The sequence below is a fragment of the Poecile atricapillus genome, chromosome 2, assembly GCF_030490865.1.
Source record: "Poecile atricapillus isolate bPoeAtr1 chromosome 2, bPoeAtr1.hap1, whole genome shotgun sequence".
Taxonomy (NCBI): Eukaryota; Metazoa; Chordata; class Aves; order Passeriformes; family Paridae; genus Poecile; species Poecile atricapillus.
This window is the reverse complement of record NC_081250.1, coordinates 69,496,305-69,523,129: the sequence shown is the minus strand read 5'-3', so window position 1 is coordinate 69,523,129 and position 26,825 is coordinate 69,496,305. Positions and strand designations below refer to the sequence as shown.

General features: G+C 41.0%; 1 protein-coding gene across 1 annotated transcript; it reads right to left on the bottom strand.

The window, feature by feature from the left end:
- Positions 1-75: 75 nt before the first annotated feature.
- Positions 76-25,037, bottom strand: WRNIP1 (WRN helicase interacting protein 1). Its single transcript, XM_058830207.1, has 7 exons — positions 24,467-25,037; positions 15,220-15,411; positions 14,105-14,349; positions 7,225-7,454; positions 2,049-2,204; positions 1,124-1,203; positions 76-836 (listed from the first exon to the last, which is right to left on the bottom strand). Exons 1-7 carry the CDS (start codon positions 24,992-24,994, stop codon positions 561-563), a joined length of 1,707 nt encoding a protein of 568 aa, XP_058686190.1. The 5' UTR covers positions 24,995-25,037; the 3' UTR covers positions 76-560.
- Between the last annotated feature and the right edge of the window lie 1,788 nt (positions 25,038-26,825).

Genomic DNA, 26,825 nt, shown 5'->3' with positions numbered 1-26,825 from the left:
ATAATAAAATTGAAGGGATATCAAATTTTCAAAACCATCCTGCTGTCACAGGAGTATTTAAACAACTGCATAGACACTATTTCTAACAGCTTTACTGGTTTAATAACTGTTGTACAAAATTGGTCTCTGAAACACTGTAAGAGCAAAAATTAGTCTGTAATTATATTTTGTTCTGTATTTTAGCAGAGGGGGTACAATTTTTTATTTTTCTGGAAAATAATGTTCTCAAAATCTGAAATAGACACTGATTTTAAAAAGCAGCACAACAATATTTCTTGTCTCACAGCAGGAGCCAGAAATACAAGTTTCTTGTTTTTTCTTCGTTTCATTTAAACCAGTGACAGCACTATATGGAGAAAGCTTATTTTTGCATTTCTACACTGCCTAACTGCAATTCTTTACCTTCTGAACAAATGCAATAAAAGCAGAAGGATAAAAAAGTATCTGAAAGGCTTGGTGGCTTAATGTTTCAATCATGGTAACAGGCTCTGTAAAGGGAATTTTTATCCCAGTAGAAATATTAAGAGTCATAAAATGAAAACCCATTCTGAGCACAGCAGTCATGTGTCTCGTTCCTTGAAGAAGTCTTTTCCTTTCAACTCTTCTGGTAGATAGTCCTGCTCCACAGGTTCCTTGTACATGGGGTTGTATTTGTAGCCTTTTCCATAGCCCAAGTTCTTCATGAGCCTTGTTGGGGCGTTTCTCAGGTGCAGAGGAACAGGGGGCAGCGGTCCTGTGTGTGTCCTCAGGCATTCCTTGACGTTGCCATATGCCCTGTACACCTCTATAGACTTTGGGGCTCTGGCAAAGTACACTACACACTGTGCTAGAATCACCTGCAAACAAGCAGAAGGAAAATGCTTATACATTTTATATATAATACATAAACATATATGTAAATGTTTATACATATCACATTTTTAACAATGAATGCACAATGACTTTTATTTCAAACTACAGCATCTACTTTAAGAGCTACAATGTTCTCTTGTCAAGGAAGGGGGATGCAGAATGAAAAAGTTAGTAAGTCTGCCCTGTCCTTGCAATCTGCTCCTTTTTATAGTTACAGATAGATTTTACAGATTGCAAAACTTTCAAATCAGTGAATTAATGAAGCCTTTACCTCACATTCTGGCATTCCAATGAAGTGACAGCCTTGATAAGCAGCAACAGCTTGTGTTAAAGCCAGAGGATCTGCCAGTCCTACAGAAAGGGATCAGATAAAAACAAGCTAAAGTCAATTTATTCTATTTAATGTCTCTCTTTTATTGTTTTTTTCATATTATTTTTTCTTCTCCTGTAAAGTATCTATGCACATTTCAGAGCTGCTTTCTCATATATTGGAATTCCTGGTACAATACCATATTATACATAAGATCCACTCCCTCCATCCACAGGTTTTTCTTTCTAAGCCATGAATACGATTTATAAACTGAATCTGCTGCCACACAGTGGCAGCCTGAGCAGTAGCTGACTACATATGACTATTTTTTTTTAACTGATAAAGAAATGGGGAAATATTGCTACACAGAAATAGCTTCCCCAGATCTCCTAACTCTTCACCCATCATATATGTGCTAAAAGTGTTGCTGGATCTGCTATCTAGGATAAGTAAATAAAGATGCCTTACAGCTAGGGACCCAACTATCAAACCTGAGGTTTGCAGGTCTGGGTGGACATTCACATGCCAGACAGATTAAAAAATCTGACATCCCTGAAACACATACTCTCTGTTGCACAGGTTTACTGGTGACCTACAAGAAGCAGGGTTTAAAAGAATTCATATTAATACACACAAAACCTGACCTCAAAAATATTTGTGTTTCCTGAAATAGGTTATCATCACAAATGATAACAAACTCATGTAGGTTTCTGCATGCATATACAAAGTTTTTGTTGCATGTGAAGCATTTCAGTATTTTGTACCTACTTTGCCTGTAACTATTTTGGGTTTGTTTCTTTTCAAAAGAAAACTTTTAGAAACCAGAGAAGCCTGGCAGATCTTCATTCAACGTGATATTCCAATGTGGAATACTGCAAATACTGACCTATATCTTCACTTGCAAACCTCACCAGCCTCCTTGCCACATAGAGTGGATCCTCACCACCTTCAAGCATTCGAGCAAGCCAGTAAAGAGAGGCATTTTCATCAGAGCCTCTCATGGACTTGTGCAGGGCAGAGATGCAGTTGTAATGTTCTTCTCCTATTTAGGATGGGGGAGAAGCAATACACAAAGCTGTTAGGAGGAAATTAAGTGAAATGCATTTAAGGGAATAGAATGTATTTTACTAGATCACATCAGTAAATATAAGCTGTTTTTTCAAGTTCTTTTTATGGATATGTGGTTGCAGTATTCATTATGTTTTCAGTGCCTGCATGGTTTCCCATGTGAATCATTCCCTAACTACATAAGCGAAACAGAGCAACTGCTGATGAAAAGGAAGTTTTTTGGGTTTTTTTAACATTGCTAGGCAAACAATTTGTTTTTTTTTTTTTAACCTAACAGCCTTACCTTCAAAAGACAAAAAAAAGATAACTCCAGGTATTTTAAGCAGTTGGGAAGAAAACTCCACATAAATAGCTTATAATTGCCAAAGAATACAGTACAAGCACATACAAACAACTGATCACTGCCTTTGGATGCACACAGAGCTCTGAGAAGACAACACAAGAATCAGAGAAATCCAGTGCTATACAGTAGTGATATTTTAGGTGAAAGACACTTCACATCATCAAAAACTTGAAAATAAAGTGTGCAGTAAAACACGAGTTTGATGTGCTGTATAGGGGTGAGAAAAAAGGAAATGCTACGAATATACAATGACAGAACATCATACCATTTGGAGAAAACAGAATTGTAGTGCACAACCCTGGCAAACCCCTAAGAAATGCTGAGTTCAACTGTGGACACCTGTGCTACTGCAACAACACTTGAAATGGCAGACTTCTAAGTAAAAAGTAGGAAGACTGAAAGAATTACAATGATTTTTTTTTTTTTTAATATTGAAATTTAATATATGATTAGATTTGGACTCCAGGAAGAAATAAAGCTATTCCACAGATCTTCTAGGGCTACACTTAAAAATAGGGAGTCAGTATTACAAGCACTAAATAAGACCCTTCCTGTGTACAATTTTCCTCTGTGCAACTGTTTTTGATTCTTATGCATGTCTTTTAATCAAACCTGTAAGAGTATTTTGCTGCAATATTGTTCAACTTTACATGTTATCTCCTTTTTTATTTTTTCAAGTGCCTGGCATTTCTTGGCTCACAGCTAAGTATGTATTTTAAAGGCAACTGCCTGCATGCACAGCCATCTGTTAATACTCCTCTTCTTCCTAAGGCTAAAAGGATTTACAGCCTGAGGGCCACACCAGAACACCCCAGTCACTTGTAGGCCCTGAAAAATAAAAGGCCTGCCCCAGTGAGTTTGAGAACCAAAATCATCATGCTACTGCAGTTGCTCCTTTTGTAGCCAGCAAGACCTCCACCTCCTAGGTCCATTCCCTCCATCTCAGCTCCTGGAGTATGATTCTGTGGGGAATTCAACACGCTGCTGGCGAGCACAGGCAGTCAGACAGCTATTTTTGCTAGGACTCCACACAAAGAGCCCTGGTATGCAGCCCTCACTTGAGCCAACACAAACAGCATGTCCATGCTCCATCCTAACACTTGAGTCAGGAGCAATAAACCCAAAGCAGCTGAACTCGCATCATCCTCTTGCAAGAGGCGTCTCTTGGTCTCTTATAAGCTAGGAAGATGGCCTTTAAATATCTCCAGAGGTTGCACTCACCCAGATTTTTCTGCTGGAGGCTTTTATATGCTGTTTGGGCTACTGTAAAGTGTCATACGTGGGGATACCAGATGGAGAGGCAGAAGGAATCCAGTGGATACGTTTGGTCTAGATATATAAAACTGCAGGTAACTTCAGGCTTCATTTGAGAAGGGAATTAGTTTTCTCCTTTTATTTCCTTCCTTACAAAGTTAGTGTTGGTGACAGAGCTACAATGGCAATACTTAAACATCAGAATTGCTTTATCAATTAAAGACAAAACCCAGTGATGTGCACTGGAGAGAGGTCTTACATTTCTGTCTAAAAATACAGTTTATAGATAGCCTGAGATACCAAAAGCAGTTTAAAAATAATTAGAATTTTTAGTAGAATTTTATTTATTAACTTTCTCATATTGGTTAGCTAACATACAGGTTTGGGCCTTAACAATTCAGTTGAGAGACAGACACATACCAACTTATCTATCTCTGCTATATCCCAGATACCTCTTGAAATTGAAACTATGAAGAGTTTTTGGAATCAAAATACATTTTCTCTGTGCAGTTATACCCTTCTGAAACAAGACACTACACAGGAGGCTTTGTGGAAGAGAAGGCTTTCTCATGTCTGACATATATAGATGCATACATCTTGTTGATTGCTTCATGTGCTCATGAGGAGTTCTCAGGCTAGTTTAAGATGCGGGTTTATCTAAAGTCATATTGCTAGAAGATAGGGAAAAAGTCTCCTTCACTAACCATAACTAATATTTGGACTTCTTAAACATTCCCTGGTCACAAGGGAGTGGGCACAAGTAAAATCACAGTCCCCATCTCACATCATTTTTTCTCTTAGCCAAAAGTAAACATCAACCGCTCCTTGAGAAGAGACAGAGGAAAGCATTGGAAGTAAGACTAGAGCAGCAGTAAGGATAAAAAGTCTTCTTGTTCTGATCCAGCAGAACAAAACTCAGATGGGAAAAAACATTATGGTGTGAGTATGGTGGTTTAACCAGCTGGGAATTAAACTCCAAACAAACCACTCCCCTACCCCAGCAATGATGTGCATGGTATGGGAAGGTAAATTATCCCTGCCCACGTGGCTCTAAGCTCTGCTCCAACAGCAAGCCCTGGACAGTCAGACACCTTCTCTTTTCTCCTACTGAGAAGGGAAAGCAAAAACTGTGCTCCAAATTGCAGAATAAATTAAATTCAGCTCAACACATTGCCAGCCTTTACCATAACTGATGTTAGTACACAGACAGTGAAATTACTGACATTTATCTTGTTAAATTAGTGTTAGCAGAGTGATACAATATGTAAAAGGAGGGGGCAACAATACAACTTTATTTAAAAGATCTACTCACTGCCCAACTGCAGGTGAACTTTAAAGAATTTGGTTGCTCTATCATTTTCTAAAATTTTCAAAATTGTAACAACTGCAATTAAAAGATAAAATATGACTAAATAGTTTTTGTTTCCCTCATACAGCAAGGGCTTCAGGCAGCTGCTGGCAGTAAAATTTGATTAAAATTATTTCTCTGTCCTTCCAGCTAAAATGCATAAACTTTCTGCACCAAAGACCTTTTCCTTTACATGTCTGCACACAGATCAAAACAACAACCTAACAACTGCATTATGAATGATTTCCTTTCTAGATTACTTGAAGAGAAGAGAATGCCCAACTACATGCATTAGGCAAATTTTGCAGAAGGTAACCAAAAGGTAATGTAAAATAAAGTCCATATTTACACAACTCTAAACACTAATCAATTATTTGGTGCTTTCGACATAAACATGCAACACTCAAATGTATGTTGCTGCTTTCATGATTAGACTCTCCAATTTAAAAGACTGAAGCATTTTATTTTAGAGGATTGTAGATTCCACCACCACAGCTGTGATTCAAAATGTGTTAGTTAAAACATGCTACAAAAAAAAAAATAAATAATTGTTTATGCAGTGGCTGCTATCTGGAAGTCCGCTTTATTTAAAAGGACAAACAGGTATCTCTACTATGGACAAAAGTGGTCAACCTGCAGTCAACAGTCAGTGGTCAACACAGACTTACACAGAAGAGAGAAATTCTGTAAAGCATTTATTTGGGCAACCTGCTATTGTGACAATATCTGTGTCAGATTATTTTTTCTGGGTTTTTATATAATCCAGAAAAACAGAGTTTTATCTGCTTTCACCAGTCTGAAAATCTCTGGCCAAAAAGCCCCACAATAAATGACAACAAAGATTTCTGCAGCAGAGAAGGGCCTGACACATACCACCCACACTTGATGCAAGCCTCAGGAAGAGGCACTCTGTGCCATCTCTACCAGAGCAAGAAGGTGTAGGAGGGCTGGGAGCAACAGACACAGCCAAGAGGTCTGTGTGACAGTGGCCACAAGGCGACAGCAAACACACAAGGGACCTTCAGGGTGCAAGATACTCGCACCAGCAAATTGGTCAGATTTTCCACTTCCTTCTAATCATGACCTCTTCCTGACACAGACTCCATAAAAATTTTCTTCTCCTTCTCCCTGCCTACCCTCGACTTCTCAGCTGCCATTAGATCAGTATCTGCCCAGCTGCCTTCTTCCTGACAGTGAGTCATCATTACTTCTTTGTAGCAAGAAGGCTGCAAGCAGGCATATGTTACAACCAACCTCAAGAAACCTCTCATCAAAGGCGTTGAACAGCGGCAATTAATGGAGCACATCAGAAACAGTGGCAAAAAAAAAAAAAGTAAATCAGTTCTCCAAATACTGCTTGGCATAATAATTTTATTCATACTATTCTGCATGGTCATTCAAGTATTGCTGAAGAACTAGCATATGCATTCAAGGGGATTCACCTAAACTATGATATTCACTGATTTTTAACCCTCTAACATAAAATGGTTTAGTGGTGAACTATTGTGATTGCCTATGACAGCCAAGTCACAAATTTAGCTAGAGTGGTTATCACACTAGGAAGCATTAAGTGCAATGAGATTTATGTGGCCTGCCCTAAGCAAGCTACAGAATTCATTACCTTAAAAAGCAACTCTAAAAATAAAGCAAACTGCTCAGGTTTTGACATAACATACTGCTGTGAATGTGAGCACTTCCAAGACTTTCAAAGGAGTAGAAGTGCAATGAAAGATATCCAACCTTCCAGAAAAATATCCTCAACAAATTCTTCTGCCTCTTTACACTGAAATCCTCACAGAAGACAATGTAACGTTAAATAACAATGCAACTGTTTTGAGGACAACAAATAGGTCCTTCAGCTAATCTAAAATCCTGGTTGAGAAGGAATTCCCAGCTGAACTACACTGTAGATGAAAAATAACTTTCAGGACAGACCAGTACAACCACTGTTTCAGTAGAGCAGCTGGTAGAAGAAAAAGAAGAAAGAGAAATCAGGGAGGCTATCACATCCTGAGAACGCTGTGTCTCAGGAATGCATCTGTTACTCACCAGCTCGGTCATACAGGATGTGAGATCGCTGGAGCCCCTCCTTTACATGCTCTTCTGTTACCAGAATGCCATCTGCAGCACCACCTTTGGTAGTGCTCAAAGGAGTGGTCCTTCCCGCTGCTACTCTGGCCTGAACTGCCAACTGGAGTCCATTCAGCCCAGTCCTGGCATCTCCATCGCAAAGATAGGCAAGTGTGTTCAGAGCTTTCTCCTCTATGTACACGGGGAATCTGCAACAGAATAGAACCCATCACACTCCTCTCCCTGCCCGTTATGCTGGAGATGACATTTCTTTATGAAGTTTCTTGATACGCAGCTGGGTTTAAGATTTGCCTTTACTCATCCTGCAGAGCCTGGGGCTGACCCTCTTACTCCTGCTCTAATGCCTGCTAAATACAATTGCACATGAAAAATGCAAGGCAGGAGCTCTCATCTGTTTAACCCCCTTATTTTTCCTTACCTCACTAAACTCAACAAAAACTAGGGTTAGGTTTTAGCCACAGCCCAATTCTAACACAGCCAGCTAAACTTCACAAGGTTTTACTCCATCAGCTAGCACTTCAAATTCCTCGGTGGAAGAACAGTGAAAAGATAGGAAGCTATCCAAATACAGGTGAGAGAATACAGTGAGTTATAAAGTAATTAGCTTAAGGTTTTGAACTAACTACTAACAATAGTAAGAGGTGCTATCAGTTGCTCTTTAAAAAACAACAACTGGAAACATTGTTTACAATGTAAAACACATGCACCCTACTTTTTTTGGTACTACAATTTAGTCGTTGGGGTACAAAAAAAAAATCTTACTAGAAAGAAACTGCATCCCGATACATGTCCATCACTCTTCTTGCCATCTGCTGCTCTAAGTGTGCCAGAATTATACCAACACATGAAAAAGGCCAAATTGCAGTTAAATCACCATCTAAATGAACAAATCACTGAGATTAGCTCAGATGATTGGAGCATAGTGTTGGTAACATCAATGCCTGTATGGGCCATTCACTTAAGAGATGGACTTAATGATCCTTGTGGGTCCCTTCCCGCTCAGAATATTCAGTGATTCTATGAAGATGGGAAGACCTGAGAAATGCAGCAGCTGGATCTCCTGAGATCTCCTAGTGAGTCCATGAAAAATCTGTGAGAACAACAAAGTCCTCAAGTTCTGTCTTTAGGTTTCCATCTGCTGGGCTGCAGTCCTCACTGTTGGGGCACATCCAAACCAGTTCACCACTGCATGTTTCACAGGCACCCTGTTGAGGATTTAACCCTCAGTTATGTAGACAAGGTAACATCCAAGGTGTTGCCAGGCAGAGGGTGTAACTGATCTGATTTGGAGACAGCAGCTAATAGAGTTAAACATGGAATTAATGGCCTGAACTGAGCCACTTCTAGTAGGTGCACTGTAAATCAAGAGTGACAAGTATCAGCAAGGATTAGCACATAAGAGTTTGGTGTCAGAGGCCATTTCTTATGAATCTCTTGTGTGTCAAATAATTAAGGATTCACAACAGCCCTGCAATTCATTTACCAAAAGATGTGTTACTATTACTACCAGAAGTGTACAAAAAGGCAGCGTCAGGGCTCCCAGAAAGACGTGTCCACTGCTTTTCATTACTTGCTTTCTCTTCCTCCTTGCAAACCCATTTTGCACTTGTCACACAAAAGAAAAAGACTGCAGGTTCTGGAAAAATTTTAGCAGTTAATATTTGAGTCCTCTCATGGCCACACATAAAAAGGAAGAACTAGTAGAGGTGCAATTTTAATCAAACACTGCAAGTGAAAGCTGACAAATGTCTTCTAGGGGCAAAACCCATGCTACAGAGAGTAGACAGTAGGAATAACGCCCTGGGAAAAATAGATGCATCATAGGCATCCCATCATGACTTTTTTCCATCTCCTTATCTCTCACATATTTGATGAATCTAGAAAAAAAAATTAACACACATACAGTGGCACTTTTGCCACAGTGTTCAAACCATCTTTGAACAAGGAAGCAAAACAAAACAACTGCACAGGGACTTATGTCAATTGACAGTCAATTATGTCAAGCATCAAATTCCCTTAAAATCAAGAAGCAACATTCACCCCTAAGCACTACAGATGGGTACCAAATCTTTCATAAGCAATTAAAAAATCCAGCAAGGAAAGCAAAAGCACTTTTTAAAAAACCAGCAGGCACTACACACAGACTTCCTGCTGCTAATACCTCCTTCAACAGAAATGACCCCAAATATATAACATGCTGAGCAAACACTTCTCAAACACCAGCAGGGCATACTTGAGAGAAAGTTTTGCCTTCAAGGACTAAGATCTTTGCCTGCTGCTTGCAGAGAAGCACACCCTGTGCTTGAGGCCTCCTCATACTGATACCACAAATGCAGGCAGTGACTGCAAGCAGAGGGGAAGCATTAAGAGCACTAAAAGGCAGGTACTACCTTGGAAGAAGCTACGTACAGTTTTTCCCAAGAAAAGTTTAGGCCTCAGAGCACTTTTGCTAATTTAAAGCTGAGTTGTATTCCTCTCTCATTTCACTGTAGGACTCTAACTGCCCTGTTGACTCAACATAAGCAATGTATATTACAGAAAGTGAAACAAATATTCACAAGAAAGTATGAAAAATCTGGTTACAAGCAATGGCCTTGTCCATTTCCATGGTGAAATTTCAGTGTAACATAAGGGTAACAGCAATTCCAATACAAATAATGCATTATGTATTGGCTGATCCAGTCCATGCCTACAATAGCATGACATGCAGGATGTGACAGAGAACAAGAAAAAATGGAGAAAGCTTCCATATACAAGCTGTTTGCACAGCACATTGATGAGAATCACTGATTGGAAATAACATAATGCTTCCCTGTTGCATAATCTCAGCACCATACACACTATTTCAAAATAATAAAATGTTATACTCAGAATAACTAAATTAAGATTTTTGTTCTGAGCAATTAAGATCTTAAATTCTATTTCTTGATGATTTCACTTTACTAGGCAGGAGTCTAATTTCAAAATCCTGATGGCAATTATTTCAATACCTTGGCTTCCAAAAACCACTTGCTGTGTTTTACATTTTTAAGAGCATCCTGTCTTCAGAAGTTCAAGTGTCCTACCCCCTCCCACTTTAGCCAACTTCTGCACCCATCAGATCCACAAGGCAAAATAACTCCCATGCTTTCTGACTTCTTTCCAAGCTCCCGATACTCTTGCAGATGGGCAATCCCATATTTTATTCAACTTCCAAAATTAACACCTAACACCCACTGGATGCCAATGGTCAGTGTTGGCACCATGTCACCAATGATACTTGGAGACAAAAACATAAACAAGCCAAAAGGGACGTGCTGGGATCCATCACTCCCTGGGCTGAAGGCGATATATTAGCTCAAGGAATGGAAAACTACCACTACAGGATAATAAATCCTTCTTCCAGTTCCTCTTTTCCACCACATACTCGAGACAGTTTGTGCCAAGAACCAACATGAAATGTATGATGAACTACCCATTAAACCCACACAGCACTGCAGCATTTGAGCCAATGACAAGAGAGCATAAAGAAGATCAAGGAGTAAATATAAGGAAGCCCAAGCAAGGAGAACCTGTATGATCAGATTTGAAAAATTACTGAGCAAAACATGAGATGAAGCACCTACTGCTTGTTTCCCATATAAATCAGTACTTTCTTACTTTCTCAATGCAATTATTCTCACTATATTCACTCCTTGACAGATTGCAACACTTTCACAGGCAAACACAGTTCTTCAGCTGAACTACTGCAGTGTGATATGCACTGCTCACTGCCTTACAGTACTGTCTTCCAGTGCTGCCTCTCACCTCAGCAACTCATTTCCTGCAAGGAACTTGAATGGATTGAACTTGAATGAACAATTCAGGAATAATTTTCAATTAAGTATTAAACACCAAAGATCCAAAGGAATTCTACCTTCAGTGTTGTGATTTATGAACCAGTGAATTCAAAACATGCCAGAAGTTGTAATACAGCCAATAACAAGCTGAACTGCATGACGTCTGGGCTTGCCAACAGGAAACTGGGGTTCCTTCCATTTCCCTCAGCTGTGTGCCTTCTGTGCTATCTAGCTTCAAACACATTAATCAACCATCCAATTTACTGTCTGACTTCAATTAGAGATACCATTCCGAGGGCAGCACTTGAGTGACAAAAATAAAAAGCCAAACGAAGAATTTGGTTTCTTCTACCACATTGTATAAGTGCAGTGTATCACTGCACACCTGGAAGAGCTTGTGCTATTACTGACACAGCATAAACCGCAGAAAGCACAAACAGTTGCAGCAATAAGAAACATCTTTAACATTGACTTTCTACTTTTCTTCACCATGTTTCTTCCCTTCCTGTTTCTCCATCTTTCAGCTTGATCTACTGAAGACTTTGAGGCACAGTTTGATGACGGTAATGCTGATGAAAATATGACAAAAAGCACATATTATTCTAAAGAAATCCAGTAATTAACATGAAAGCTGCCAAAGAACCTTTGTGAGTCACAATGACACACCAAATAGAAAGACATCCAAGAAGTAATACCCACTGCTAGTTGCTCCAGCTTTAGAGCAAGAAAAGGCCACAACGGAGTGAAAGAGAATCCAGGCGATCTACCTTTATCAGAAAACTGCAGCAATGGTGGAAGCAAGGTAAGAAAAATCCACAAAGAAAATCTAAGGAAACAGATTTGGGTAGCGCACACTTTCCTTGTGGAGTGCAGATGATGAAAACCATTGAATCACTTGGGAATGGCTGCATTCTTGCTGAGAACGGAAGATGCCTGTAAAGACTAAGGAAGATTCACCCTCACCCTGTTCCTCGAGGTAACAGGAGAGACCACAAAGAATCATCCTCATCAACATCTCTTTTAGGTAAGCCATCCTCTCAGACTAGTGATGTGATATTAAAACCATCTGATTAACTGAGGCCAAGCATCACACGCAGTACTTCATACTACCCCTGTGGCTTGGAAAGGGAGATTCACATGGGAAATGAAATGCAAAATTCAATGCACACATCTCTTGTGCCTTCTTGCTAAATCTCTGCAGCATTTCCAAAGTGGGTATACACACCACTGTTTAGGGATGTGCTGCATTACAGCTCCTTTTCTCACTCTGGAATAAGGGTGAACACCATTAACAACCAAAACAATTATAGTTGGTTATTTCCATTTATTTTTCAGGACAGCATGAACAGTTACCTGCCTGCATCTAATGACAGTCCTACTCCTTAGAGGCAAGGGGGTAAAAAAGCTGAGACAGCTGCTCCTGCAGAGCAGTGGAGAAGCAGAAATGGTATGGACACTGAAGCAAGAAGCAGGAATTAATGAGGAATCCAAATCAGAACCATGGTAAGGGACAGGATGGCTTATAAAAATATGAACTTATCAGCAACAGAATGTAGGAACTGTGGCCCAGCACCAGATTGCATCATTAAAGAAGAAAGACCTGACACATAACAGCAACAAACCCTCCTCAATTCAAAACCCCATTTTTATTTTTAAATGCTTGGCTCCCATACCTGCTTTTGGAGTGTGGCCTTCTCTCCCCAGGGCGAGATTTCTGAAACTGTGTTAGTCTGACAGTCTGCCTGCCAAACTTCTTTCAGTTTGATGAAGCACCGTGCTGTTTAAATCATCCATAGCTATTGGAAGGTTACAGACATGGAGAGTCCAGCGAAACCCAAACCCAAACAACTGCAGCTGAAACTATGCCTTGTACTTTAATCCTGTACAGAAAGAAAAGTCTCTGAACCCCAGTCAGGGTGTAGCCACAGCCACAGCTGTGCCATTACATTAATGCTGACATGCAGTACTGCCTTCTCTTCTAAAATTCACATTACTACAACACATAAAAGCTACAAATGAGTAAACCATGAGTCAGGGTAGCCTAAAAATAAAAAAGGAATACCTTACCTGTCCTGACCTCAGCATTCAGGTTGGCAATTCTTTGTGCTTACATTCTGTGATAAAGTTCAAGTGGATTCCCTCTCATTTATTTCATACAGTCTGTCAATCACCACTGTGTCAATGCACTGTAAATTACTAGGAGTGGAGCCAAGAGCCAAAACAAAAGAAGTGTAATAGTTTGCATGTGAGTACCACAGTACCACGCATTACTCTTATTTGCCAGCCTCCTGTTTCAGAAGGCAGGTAACATCCCTTGTAGACAAATCTGGATGTTGTTTTTTCCAAAACTTTCTCAAGTGTTTAATATGAATTTATCTGTCTGGACATCAAGGAACAGAGAAAAACAAAGTCTCTCTCGAAACAATCTATTAACGTCTCACAGCAACAACCTCCTCTTGTCACAGGATATCCTAAAACATAGCACAGCATACCTAAAACAGGACTTATCCTGCAACTAAAGAACAGAAGCAGCAGCATCCTCTCTGATCTTATTAAAAATAAATTCTCAGAAAACAACAAACTTCTGGCAGGCACTTCCAAATTAAGAGGGGATAACCCATCCAGCACTTAATGGTAATGTGATGCTTTTACAACCAGTAGCAAGAAGTAACACACATTAGGACATGACAAAAACCCAGTTACAGGCTTCCACAGCAAATCTTCAGCAGCAGAACAGATTTAAATACCCTGACAGGGTGAGTCAGGAGTTATGGATCCAAGTATAAAATTCTCTCCTAATCCAGACGGTGAGATTATGTTTTGGATGGAGAGAGCCAATGCTTTGAATTCTCTCTCTCCTGTCACCCCCGCCCCCGCCATATGCTGCCACTTCTTTTCTTTACTATCAGAAGTGGCTAGGGTTTCTCTTCCCACCCCCCAACTGCTTCATTCTCTCCCTGGCAGGCAGTCAGCTCCTCGGGCTGTGCACGTTAACACCCTGCAGCCCATAAAGTACTCACTCCGAGCTCTTGCTGCTGCTGCCAGTCGCAGGGGTGCCGTGCTGGTCACCCTGGCCCAAAACCTGGAGCCCTAAGGACCTGACAGCCCTCATCAGAATTGCCTCCATCGCTTCAACCGAGAGCTTCTCCAGGACGATCACCCGGCAGCGGCTCAGGAGAGCGGCGTTGACTTGGAAGGAAGGGTTTTCTGTGGTTGCTCCTATCAGGGTCACCGTCCCACACTCGACGTGAGGAAGGAAAGTGTCCTGAGCATGGGAGGGAAGCAGAAAAAGTTGATCTCGATCAATGACAACCTGAAACATCCCATGTGAGTAGGCTACATTTTTTTTGCGTCTTGTGAGGCTTTGGGTTCCCTGTTGATATGACAAATAACCACACTGACAAGGCAGTTCATGCACAGATATGGAAATTATTTAATTTCATGCACCCAATGCCTTAATAATAAATGATTGCACTGAGAATAACCATACCAGCTGAAAAGAAATAGGGTAAAGAAATTGGCAAATTTGGGATTTGTGTGACTTTGGTTTATTGCATGGCAACACAAGAAATCATGAAATTGCCTTATCAAGGATAACAAATAGTGAGGCTGCTCCTAAATACACTTTGAATCAACCTTTAGGACTACAATTCCCTGCCTAATCCCAAAGTACCATGCCATGACTTATTTTTTCTCACACAGAAGAGACGACAACACTAAAACACCCACCTTTGGCACATTCACATTCCAGACCTTTGTAAAGGTAATACAGAATGCTACCCCCCAGATGGAGGCTGAAATGAAGGTGTGTGCAGCAAACATTACTAACATGACTTTGCAGAAAACCTACTTCATAAAATTATCATATTAAGACTAGCACGTAAGTCAGCTATAAGTATAACTCAGCCTTTTATCTAAAGCTTTGAATCACAATACTTAAATGTTGGTTGGAAGTTAATAGGTATTTAGGTGTTTAATTAAGGTATTTAATTTTTATGTTTCTCCAAAATTGATGTACTGAAAGTACTAACATGGAAATCAAAAGGCCAAAGGAAGGTATCACCTTAAGGCAAAGTGGGAGATTTTACAGAAGTGCTGACTAAGGCTCTTTTAAAAAAGCACTGTAGTACAATACCTGCTGAGATTTATTGAAACGATGGATCTCATCAATAAAGAGGATAGTTTTTCTCTTGAAGAGTCTTTTTTCATTCTGGGCTTGGCTGATGACATCTCGAACATCATTTGTCTTAGCACTTGTGGCTGACAGTGTCACAAACCTCATGCCATTCTTTTTGCTGCTGTTGGCTATGATGTGTGCCAGTGTAGTCTGAAACAGCAAAAGGAGAAAGCCTTGTAAAAATAATTTCAGATACAGGAAGTACCAGTTTAAAGGAAATATGTAAAGAAAAAAGCTGTACATTTTGGACACAGGGACAGTGTTGACAGTTCACAGAGTTAAGGCATTTTAGCTCACGTTGTTCTAGGGCACAGAAGACTTAAAAACTTCCTGCTAGAGGTAGCTGCCAATTCCTCTGCTGCATTTCTAATGCCTGCACTTTTACGTACCAGACCCAGTGAGCCTCAGTACTGAAAAGGACAGCATTGACAGCTGTCTCCTTTGTCAGGGAAGAAGATCTCTCTGCCAAATACATTTCTGTCACAGAAGACGGGCTGACTGCAATTCCCTGTGCAGTTATTTTGTGTAGTATGTTAATGGATAAAGAGCTGGACTACCCCAAGACACCTGCCTAAGAGTTTACAGCGCAACTGTGTGTGAGAAATAAAAAGCTTCAATGTTATTAAATAAACCCTTTTATATTTCAAATACATATAAAAATGAAATTAATCAGCAGTTTCTACAAAAGCATGACAACATTAGTATTGAAAAATTACATGCCAGCTTAAGAAAATGTAACTTTTAAATCTAAATAGTCAACAGTAATCAAATGGTGGCCCAGGGAAACAAAAGGCAGCTGACTGAACAAACTGGCTGGTTTTAGTAAGCAGCTATGTTGTTCTTCTGTCCTTATGAACAATGTCTTCAAATCCAAATTTATTTACAGATAATTTCACTTAGCCTACCAAAGCACAGAAGCAATGTCTACCAACCTCCTGGGTAGATTTACTACACCTGAACGTATCACAGATGTGATTTTGAGACTTTCTTTCACAACCCTTAGTTGCATGCCCAAAAAGAGCATATCTCTATTTGAAAGTACTGCTGAAGAAAACAGGTTATTCTTCCATCAAGCTCATTACTCTATTAGAGAAGAATCCAAAGGAGACCAAAGACAGGAAAGCCTCAGCAGATGAGGAGTGGGACAGGTGCCAACAAAACCACCTCAGAAGATATTCTAAGTGCTGAGGTTAAAGCAGCAGGTGGTGTCAACCTGATCCTCTTGCAGGGAGGCTGCAGAAACAAGCACCTACCACTTGGCTACCAGTGGTGTTGCAGTACCCTGCTCTATCCCTTTAATGGATCTCTTTGTCCCTGAAACCACAACCAGCCCAAGTTAGAAAACGGGAGGCTAAGGAGAAGGATGTATTATTAATTATTTGTGCTTTAGTTTTAGTGAGGGCTTCCTGACTGCCTTCAGAAGAGGCATCATTTCAGGTCCTGATACAAGACTTGCATCCCATGTCATATCCTCCCTCGCTTCCTGGAGCTCAATCCACCAGCCCATCCCCAAGTTGTATCATTGAAGAGGACAAGACTGGAAAGACATTTGGAAAGTGTTTGCAGCAAAGCCTACAGATATTAGGAAGATCTGAGAAGATAAGCAAATTTCACCCCCACCCCACCAAAACCAAAATAAAACTATCTTTGAAAGTGATCTACCAAATTAAAAGCAACACTCATGTTTCCTTACAAAAGGGCTTTGGTTCAGAATGTAACTTCAGAGGATATACCCATGCCTTATAGATCTCTGAAAGCACAGAAACATGCAGTACATCAAATCTGAGGATGAAAATGGAAAAATGTACTTGTTCCTTCTCTAAAAGTGGCAGTGGTGACAGAACAAAGGAAAAAGATAAAGCAGCTATTCTTCTTGTAGCTCCACTTGGACTGGTAGCTCACATTATACCCTGGCTGTCACTCAGAGAGTTTTGTTATTTACAAAAAAAGCAGTAAGGGCTTTGTTTTAAACACATGCACGGGAGTCCATATTCCTAACTCTAGTTTAGGAAAAAAAAAAAATCAAAGAGATTTGTTTGAAAGTTACTGTTAGACCAAGAATCTACTTGAAATCTGCTACAGGGATCTCAGCCAGCACATACCTCTCCCTCTCTGCCAACTTGTGGGTCACCAAAGGTTGCAATAAGAATAACATACATTGCCTTTCAAATGCAATGCTTGACAACGACAGGCATGTTCACAGCCTCTTCCTTCTGTTTTGCACAATCAATCATTCAGCAAGTCAAACTGCCTGTCATACAGATGTAAAACTTTCCCGGGTCCTCTGAAAGACTTACTTACCATGAGTTGAGGTTTTTTTATTCTGCTTTTTGTCCTACCATCTCAAGGGAAAGTCAGTAACATGCTACAGTTTTCTACCTCTTTGCTACTTCAGGTTACAACCTAACAGAACACATAACCTAGTGAAGGATTCACATAAGCAAAGTAGCTTAAGTATGAACATACTAGCACAGAACAACTGAAACTCATATGCTAGAATCCTAGCTTCCCTCAGGGGCAATGTCTTTAAGGAACAAGAAGAAAATCAGAAATTTGATACAGAAGAAGACAGAATACTGATTATCCTTCATCATCTAAAATAAATTTTTAAGTTTGATTCTTACGTTGGAAAACAAATCTTTTAAAATAATGACACTGATGTTGCAATTTACTATGAGTGAGTACCCCTGAAAGAGAACCTGCATAACAGGCAAAAAAAGGAAATCCAAACAAGTTGATAATGTGGATAATGTGTTCCTTTCATTATACATGTGTTTCTTATTTAGGTCATGTTTTTTTTCCTTATGGGCAGGAGTAGGAATATTGTTTCCCACAAACTAAGAATAGGAGTGATCCAGTGATCCTGCATACTAACCCTTTGCTAGCTTCACTAAAAACTACACCTTATAAAGCTCACAGTGTAATATCCTTGCTCCTTCCAGAAACCATTCTTAATTCCTCTTCTACTATGATGCCAAACTATTCAAACTCATACCTATTATCTCAGCTTTTATGCTGAATATTGTGAGACCATACTGACCTACCTGTTTAGGCGAGCTAAAGCAGTGACATCATAAAAACCTGTTCTGAAACAGAAACATACTCACCAGGAAACTTCTGAACCATTATTCACCAAAGAATAACACTTCAGCCCATGGCCCATTTATTTCCAGACCCATTGCACACAGGACACTTAATTACTGAAACTCTCCTTCACCATCCTGTACCTATAGCTTTATGTCAGTCCAAATGAGACTATCCTTTCCCAGAGGCTGAAACTGTCTCAAGATTTACAAACAACCAGCAACAAAACAAAACAGAAAAACCCCAACCAAACAAGCGCACTCTCAGCAACTATGCTACCTGTTCTTCCAGGCTTTGATACAAGTGGATGAAACAAAAGCAACCCACAAAGCATGCTCGGCTCCACACACCTCCCACTGTCAGAGCAGAAAAGTCTAGGAGATTTGCTGTTTGGTAAACTGGGTGCTTATACTAGGAGACAAGAATTTTCTGTATACCCAGAAGTTTCCTTGACTGGGCAACACTCTTTAAGTGTGAACTATTTTCCTCCTCTCTGCACTGCCATTAGTCAATACTACCTCACATCCACGGCTGGAAGAAAACAGTAAAAAGCTCGTACAATTTAAGCCAGTCTTACCGATGCTGATGTTTGATGACCACATGAGCTGCTCAGAAGGTAGTCTTTTTGATTTTTGCAGCCCTGTACCAGGCCATTAAACTATGCTTATCACATTAGCTCACCAAAGCTCCTTACAGGAAGGAAGAGTGGTACTGCCCAGCTCACTTCAGAAAGTGGAATTGGGAAAAATTGGGATGGGACCAGCTTATAGGGTTAGATCATATCAAGAATACTCTGAAACCTAAGGTACTTCCAATATTCACGGTTCTCCCAGAAAGTCTGGAAGGCTGTAGGCACTGCCAGGCCACATTTAGGTGACCAAAGCAGATCTGGCAGAGACTGGCACAAGTGCACTGCAGCATGGATTATTCCTGAGCAGGGGTAATCTAGTTGGCACGTAGGTTTCCCCAACAATTGACTTTGCCGGTTGGTTCCAGAACAAACCACAGTGTGAATTATGTTTGCGGCAGAGATGACAAGAGACTGATAAGCTTAGTGCAAAACACAACAGGCTGGTTACACCTACAGACCTGTAGGGTCTAAGCTATGTTATCAGAGTGCTGAACTAGCACCTTGATTTTCTTTGCTGCTGTTTGACCATGACTTTCTGGCTATTTTTCACTCTTCCTTCATTCTGGTCAGGATTTCCAAATCTTTGTTTACCTGCTGTTGCCATCAATGGCCTCCCCTCACCCTCAACCTTCCCTTTGCTGGCAGCAGGGCCATACTGTGCTTGCCAAGAAATCAGGAAAGGCTGTGCTCTGTTTCACTGCCTCGAGGGAGACACCAACAGCATCCTTGGATGCCACATATGGCAGCAGTTCTCTGGGACGTAGCTCTGTGGATGTTCTCTGTACCACACTGCGTCACAGGAGATAAGCCAGGCCGTGTCTAAAGGAAATTGGCAGCATAGCAGGCGAACATGGCCTGGGGACACCATCTATACAGATAAACACAATCAAAAGTAGCTGCAGTTGGCATTTATATAAGGGCAGATGCTATTCTTACCCATCTTGTTTGGTTCTTCAAACCCCAAATAGCCCACTGAGATACTACTGGAGGAGTAAGTGTCTCTGAACAAGAGACACAGCATGTGCTTTACAGCACTTCCAGAATCCAAGCCCAACCAAGCATAAACAGATGCAAGGTCATTGCATAATGTTTGTCGAAATGGATTTGTATCTCCATTTGCTGTATCAAGATTTGTGTACTTACATTCCAACTGTTTTATGGATACAACTGTATTTTCTTTTCCAGCGTTCTGTTCCTAGAGAGCTACCCCAATTTATTCCTGATTTATATTGGTATAAGCAAAACCAAGCACACCTCATTACAACACTGCTCCCAGGCAACTGCAAAGACAAACACATTTTTCAGAGCTGTCCTGGACTTTCAGTTTACACTACTGCAAAAGACATGATGCATTTTCAGTTTAAAATTTCATGCTAATCAATTGAAAGAACTCTTCACTTCAAATGGTTCAAATCAGGCCCCAAGTTGTATGAATTAGAGAAGACGAAATACACTCAAGAAATCAAACAGCCTGTTAGGTAACCACTGAAATTAGCAAAATAGGAAGCACTGGAGGGAAACAATGATAAATGTGTGGGCACTGAAATAGGTGTTGGACTTGCTGTCTTGTGTTTCAATGTGTCATTTATTGAATGCAAACAAAGAAAATAAATACACAGGAGTTCTAGAAATAAAATATTATGTCAGAGAAGATTTTGATAGAAACTTCAAAGACCAATTACTGGGGTTTTTAATGTTTTGCACTCATACCAAGATTGCATATTTTATCTTATTGTGCAAACATGAACCTCAGAAAATCATGCATGAATGCTCTTTCTCTTATCTTCTGTAAGGAGCGGGTTCATGCCACTTGCTACCCATTTTTTTCTTGTTAAGCAGCAGACATAAGAGGCAATGTTTACTGCATTTAAATACAGAATGTTCAGGTTTATAAGGCTTAAACTTCATCTGTGGCAGCAAAATTATTCGGTGCTCAAGTTACGCTGTGTCCCCCTGCTAACTCTTTACTAAAATTGGTTCCCCAATGGCAGACATGCAAAAATCTAAATCCCTGTATTAAGGTGCCATAAATCAGCTTACAGCTTACTCACATTACACTCAGATTCATATAGGCCTTTAAAAATTTGCATAGTCAGGATGAACAAGCTAACTGTTCCTAAGTTAATAACCACGGCATCTCTTTAAAGCAGTGTTTCTTCTGGCATGAGTCTGGTCAGCTTCTTAAAAGAAGAAAATAGGTTCTTGTGTACAACACTTCATAGTGACAGAAGTGCAAACAAAAAGTCAAATTCTTTTCACCCAGAGCACCTTGGCTTCCTAAGACATTAGGATGACTGATTCAAGGAACAAAGATCATGATCCTTTAAAGTAAGAGGACTCAGTACAGATGGAAACTCAAAAGAAGATCAAAATGGAAATACCCAATTTTGTCTTCAGTTTTGAGGATGGTTCCTTGAATATTCAAGTGCAGCTGAGGCCAAAATTGACTTGGGCAGAACAGTAACACAGCACACATATTTCTACTCTAGTACCTAGCTTTATTGTTCTCATGATAAAAATTCTCCAAAAATACTCTTGACGTACAATATGAAATATTATATTTTATAGCACTTTAACAGGCAAGATTATTTTCTTCCTGCTTAGAAAAAGTCTGTTGAACTACTATTTTTCATAAAGGTCCAGACTGAAAAATAATACATAAATTTATTTGAAATTTGGGTTTGATGATTTATTCCATGTTCAGTTCTGTTGTTTTTGTTTTTTTTTTACTTAGTCCTGCTCTATCCTTTTCAAAAGTATCAGTTAGCATTGCATTTGGCTGTAGAAATGGAAGAAGGCATAGATGGGCTGCAATAACCAGATTCCATGAGTAGCAAGAGCCTGAAGAGGTTTAAGAAATGTATGACCATCTTACACAGCACTTCTGAATTTAGATCAAGGTATCTAATTATGCTGCTATTTTAGGTCTTTGATGGGCAGAGCTTAGCATATGGCCTTGTTACATATGAAATTACATATATAAAATACATAAAGGCATACAAATAACTACACAGTTATTTATTAGTCTTTCCTGCTGAAAAGGACTGTACTTAACGGAAGAAGTTTTTGCAGATCAGTCCAACCAGGTCCTGAGGCAGTGAGAATACTTCCTCTCTACAGTATCTTTCAAGTTTTCAAGCACTAAGTTGGTTTCTCATTAAATGTTTTCTTAGACACATTATACACATACAACTCAAATAGTAAGTGAGCAGGACAGGCAGGTAAGAACAGATCTCCTTTTCCATCCTTAGGCAGATTGCTTTGCTTGCATGTTAAATCTGTTAGATGAGGGATTTTATAAGGATATATCCAAGAAAAAAATAGAATTTTCATATATTTAACTCAGACAGAAAATGTTATTTATGGGGAAGAAGGCCTGAGAGAAAACTATACTCTAGCACCATCCTAGAAATACTGATAAACAAGGGTGATGGGGCACAGTTCAACTTTCTGCAGAAGGAATTTCTGGTTCAGCCAATAATGGATGTTTCACCAGGAGCCAGCTGAAAGCACATAGACTCAAAACTCTTTGTTGAGAAGAAATAACCTAGAAAGTAGATGAGTTACTCAACAGTATAAATACTTATGGAGCAAAAATATAACAGATAAGTTGTGGAACTCTGATGGGTCAAAAGGCACAGAAATTATGCAAGTCAGACAACTGAGGAGCAACAGAATTTAAACTGTGAAAAGCAAACTTACTAAATACAATTCTGCATAAAGCGTATGGGTGAGGAAGATGGGTCATATGAAAGGAAAGCAAAAGCTGTGATATTAGAGGCATAAAAGAGATCACCAGTTACTCAAAGACACTTTCAGTACCACAGAAGGCTCCGAAAGAAGACCTGGAACACAACTGTTCCTGAGCTGTCACAAGCCCATGAAAAAGCACTTCCATGGTGAAAGCCAGGTGCATTCATCAGATCACAACCCAAAGGCCACTGAAGCCAGTGCCAGTTTGCACAGACTGTACTGCAGCCTTTGCTTTGCTACCACGGTACTTGTACAACTTTTCTTCCTGAGCAATGAAGGCGTCAAGAAAGAGCAAGCACATGCTTATCTCTGTTGACAGAGATAACAAGAAACAAAAAGCAGGAGACCACAAAAAAAAATATAGAAGCAAGCCCCTGAATGTGTTACTCGTTCAGCAAGGAGAACTCCTATTTAATGAAGAACTGAATTCCACTTTTCTCTCTGGCCATCTTACTTCAGTCAAGTAGGCCACCTACCCTTTAATCAGTTTTCAGAAATGCTTTGCTTTCAGAAACAGCCCTTCTTTACACCATCTATTCTGAGCCCTTGCTTTCTGTTATTACTTTATTATTTTAAAGGAAGTGGCAATTACTGAAGTTCACTAGTTAGCTCTCTTGAGGTGTAAGTTATCTAGCCTAAACAACCTACTTCATCATTGCTAATGGTATTAATCAAATTCTAATCCTACCCCTTATTTACTGTGACTCACTGGCATTATTATTCAAACACCATACATCGCATGTATTTTTTATTTTCAATTAAATATGCTGACAAGAGCAAGCTGCTGCTCTGTCCTTAACTTTTCTGCTAAGCATTAATCACTTCCCCTACCCAGATTTCTCAAACATACTCTCACACAGCCAACACATCAAATTATATATAATGTGTGGAACTTAATGCTGTGAACACATTAGACTAACAAAGAAAATTGCATTTTGTTTGCCCTGCCACACCACAGATCTGAAATATGTGGAATAACAGGACAAAATTAAGGTGAGATCTTTAAGAGTGTCTGACCACACCTGAGGCATTCCTTTGGTCCTTCCCTCAAAACTCTGAATTCCTTCACTTCAGTGCTAGAGGGTCTTTTGGGATTCGTGATGGCCCCTGGCATGCTAAAGAAGGCAGAACAAGAAAATGCAATGGTCAGATCCTGCAAAGACCCACCAGCCTAGAAGTGTTTGAAGGTGGATGAGCACCTAGCCGTGAGGCTATCTCCCTTGTACACCAGTGCTGCCTTCTCTCAGGGGCAAGATTTCATGGGGTAAAGCAAACTTAGCCCTTGCAAACTGTTCTGTATTAATTTGCTGGGATCTCACCTCGTTTCCTAGACATATTTATGTGTTGTTGTTGTTTTTCAGCTTCTCAACCGTTAACTAAACCACGGCTCGTGTTTTAGGTATGGACTTTGGAGTTATGAAATCTGAATTATGGGAAAGCAAGAGAGGCCTTGTGAAACCAAAGTGCAAATTGCACGGAATGGGGCTGATGGGGGTGGACCAATTCTATTTGATTCACGAGGCAGGCTGTATTTTTTATAATCTTAAGTGAAAACTAGTGGACATCAGCCAACATAAGGGGACTACAGAAGAAACCAAGAAGACAGAGGGGCGAAGAAAAGAGCGAGTCCGAAATCAACAGGTTCTAAAGTTCAACGGCCCCAAGAGCCACGTGAAGCAGCGCCGGCCCGACTCCGCAGGCTGGGAGCGGGGCCGGGCGCTCGCCGCCCGCACTCACCTTCCCGCAGCCCGGCGGCCCCCAGAGGATGAGGGAGGGGATTTCGTGGGACTCCAACAGGGACCGCAGCAGGGTCTGCGCCCCCAGCACCCGCTCCTGCCCCACGTAGTCCCCCAGCGTGTTCGGCCGCAGCCGCTCGGCCAGGGGCTTCCCCTCCAGCTTCTGCGCCAGGCTCTCCCCGCACAGCGCGGCCGCGCCTCCATGGCCCGGCTGCACGGCGGCCTCGTCGCGCCCCGCGCCGCTCCTCCCGCCGGCTGCTGCCGGGCTCTGCCCGCCGCCGCGGCCCTTGTGGAAGAGGGAGAAGACGGGGGACGCGGCGGCCGGGCGGGCCTCCTCCGGCTGCCCCTCGGCCTGGCTGCCCGGCGGGGCGGCGGCGAGGCGCGGCCGCTTGCTGGGGGGCTCGGCCTCGGCCCCGCCGGCCTGCAAGCAGCCGTCCAGGTGCGCGTTGATGTCGGCGCCCGGCAGCTGCCGCTGGCACACGGGGCACTGCACCAGCCGCTCCTCCTCGGCGCCCTCCGCCGGCTCCATGGGCGGCCGGGGCAGGAAGCGGAGCCGCCCGCAGCCCTTCGGGAGCTGTAGTCCGCCCGGGCCCCTCCCCGCCCCGGCAGCCAGGCTTTCCCGGCCCTCCGAACCGTGCTGGGCAACCTCTCCCAGGGCTCCGGACTTGGCCGTCCACCTGATCTTTCATTGAAACATGTGAAAACGGCATTCTCCGTGGAAAAGCCATCGATATATTACTAATTTTTTTTTAAAAAAAGTTAGATTCAAAACCGAACTCTTGTATTATGCAGAATACAGGGCAGGTTGGTTTTCAAAGATGGGCGCAGCAAGCGGTACTTTTCGCATCCTAATTTACGACCCGAACTTGACCCATTGGTAATTCTTTCCACATTACATCTTGTTTTCTTTCTTAAAGTATATGTTTAGGTTTAATTATACACTGTGACATAATAGTTCCCAGCTTGTAAAATTCAGGTCAGTCTAATGTCAGCTGTATTAGGAGGTAAACAAGTCTGGCTACTGGCTAACAGTACCCTCAGGCTTAAAATTTGAACATGGCTGGTTAAAAAGTGGCCAACAGGTCAGAAATAAAATTTTTATTTGAACTGATGATGGAGACCAAAGGACTGAGTTTGAAGCAAAGCGCTTTACAGCCTATCATGTAAACTTAGTTTTGACTGAAGGGATTACAATCTAAACCCAGATGTTGAAAGTGAAATGGGGTGTTAGTGGATTCTACTTTTCAGCTAATACCTATTTGCCTGCCCATTTCTACTCCTGATCAGTTTTAGAAACATTTACTATATTAATATTTTTATAATGCACATATATTTATTTTCTGCTATAAGACAGAAAAAAAGAGCAGGACCATAGGGATGTACTACACATGCTTACAGCTAAGCAGTGCTTTTATGACATGTGCAGTCTCTGAGTGTGTAAATGAAGATGTTGCTCAGGAAGCAAGATAATTTGGTTGAAGTGAGCCACTGGCTTGCTGAAGATGACCCAGAAAGTATCTCCCAGGCCAGAGCTGCGAAATGTAAATGACTGGGAGAAGGTTTTCACCCTCCTTTGGGGGAAATGGAGCTTCACACCGTGTGAGGGTCATAGTTTCCCATTGCTTACCGGAGTATGACCAGGGTGAGATTCCTTCTCTGGGACTTCAGAGGAGGCACTTGCAAACAAATTTCACTATCTTTTGCTCAGCTTTTTGTTTCAGGGATGTATTAAGATAATAATGGTGGAGAGGACAATCACGTTTGGACTCAATACTAGTCTCTGCTTGGTAACAGAGCCCAGTAAGACATTTGGTCTTGCCATCCCATTAATATTTTCCCAGATAACTGACTCACTGGTAAGCTTGAAGAAACATGTCCTTTAATTAGGCCATGTCATTCTCATTAGATAGATGGCCACATTTGGTGATCAAAGCATAGAGGATATTGTGCTCTTTGAAGAACTATGGAGAGCCTGAATAAGCTTTCCTTGGTTGCAGTCCTGTCAAGCCACAAGGTCTTCACAGCCAGGTCACTCTAAATCACTGTGGGATTTGAGTAGCTGTAGACATGGAAGTAGCAGGAGGGCATCTGGAAACATCTCCCCTTTTCTTCTGACAGCTTTCAATTAAGTCTTATCATCCCTTGTGGTGGAGTAGATCAATCTGTAGAATAATACTCAAAGGTCAGACTGAGCTGTTGGGTATTTCACCTGCAATTGTCAGAGCCTTTAAGAAAATCCACAAACCTGCTTTTGAGAAATGACAGAAGGAAATCTCATAAAGTTTTCTTTCAGCTGAAGGCAATGGAAAAGGAGGGATGTCAGAGCTCTGAAAGTTGGTGAGAGATGCTAGAAGCAGCAG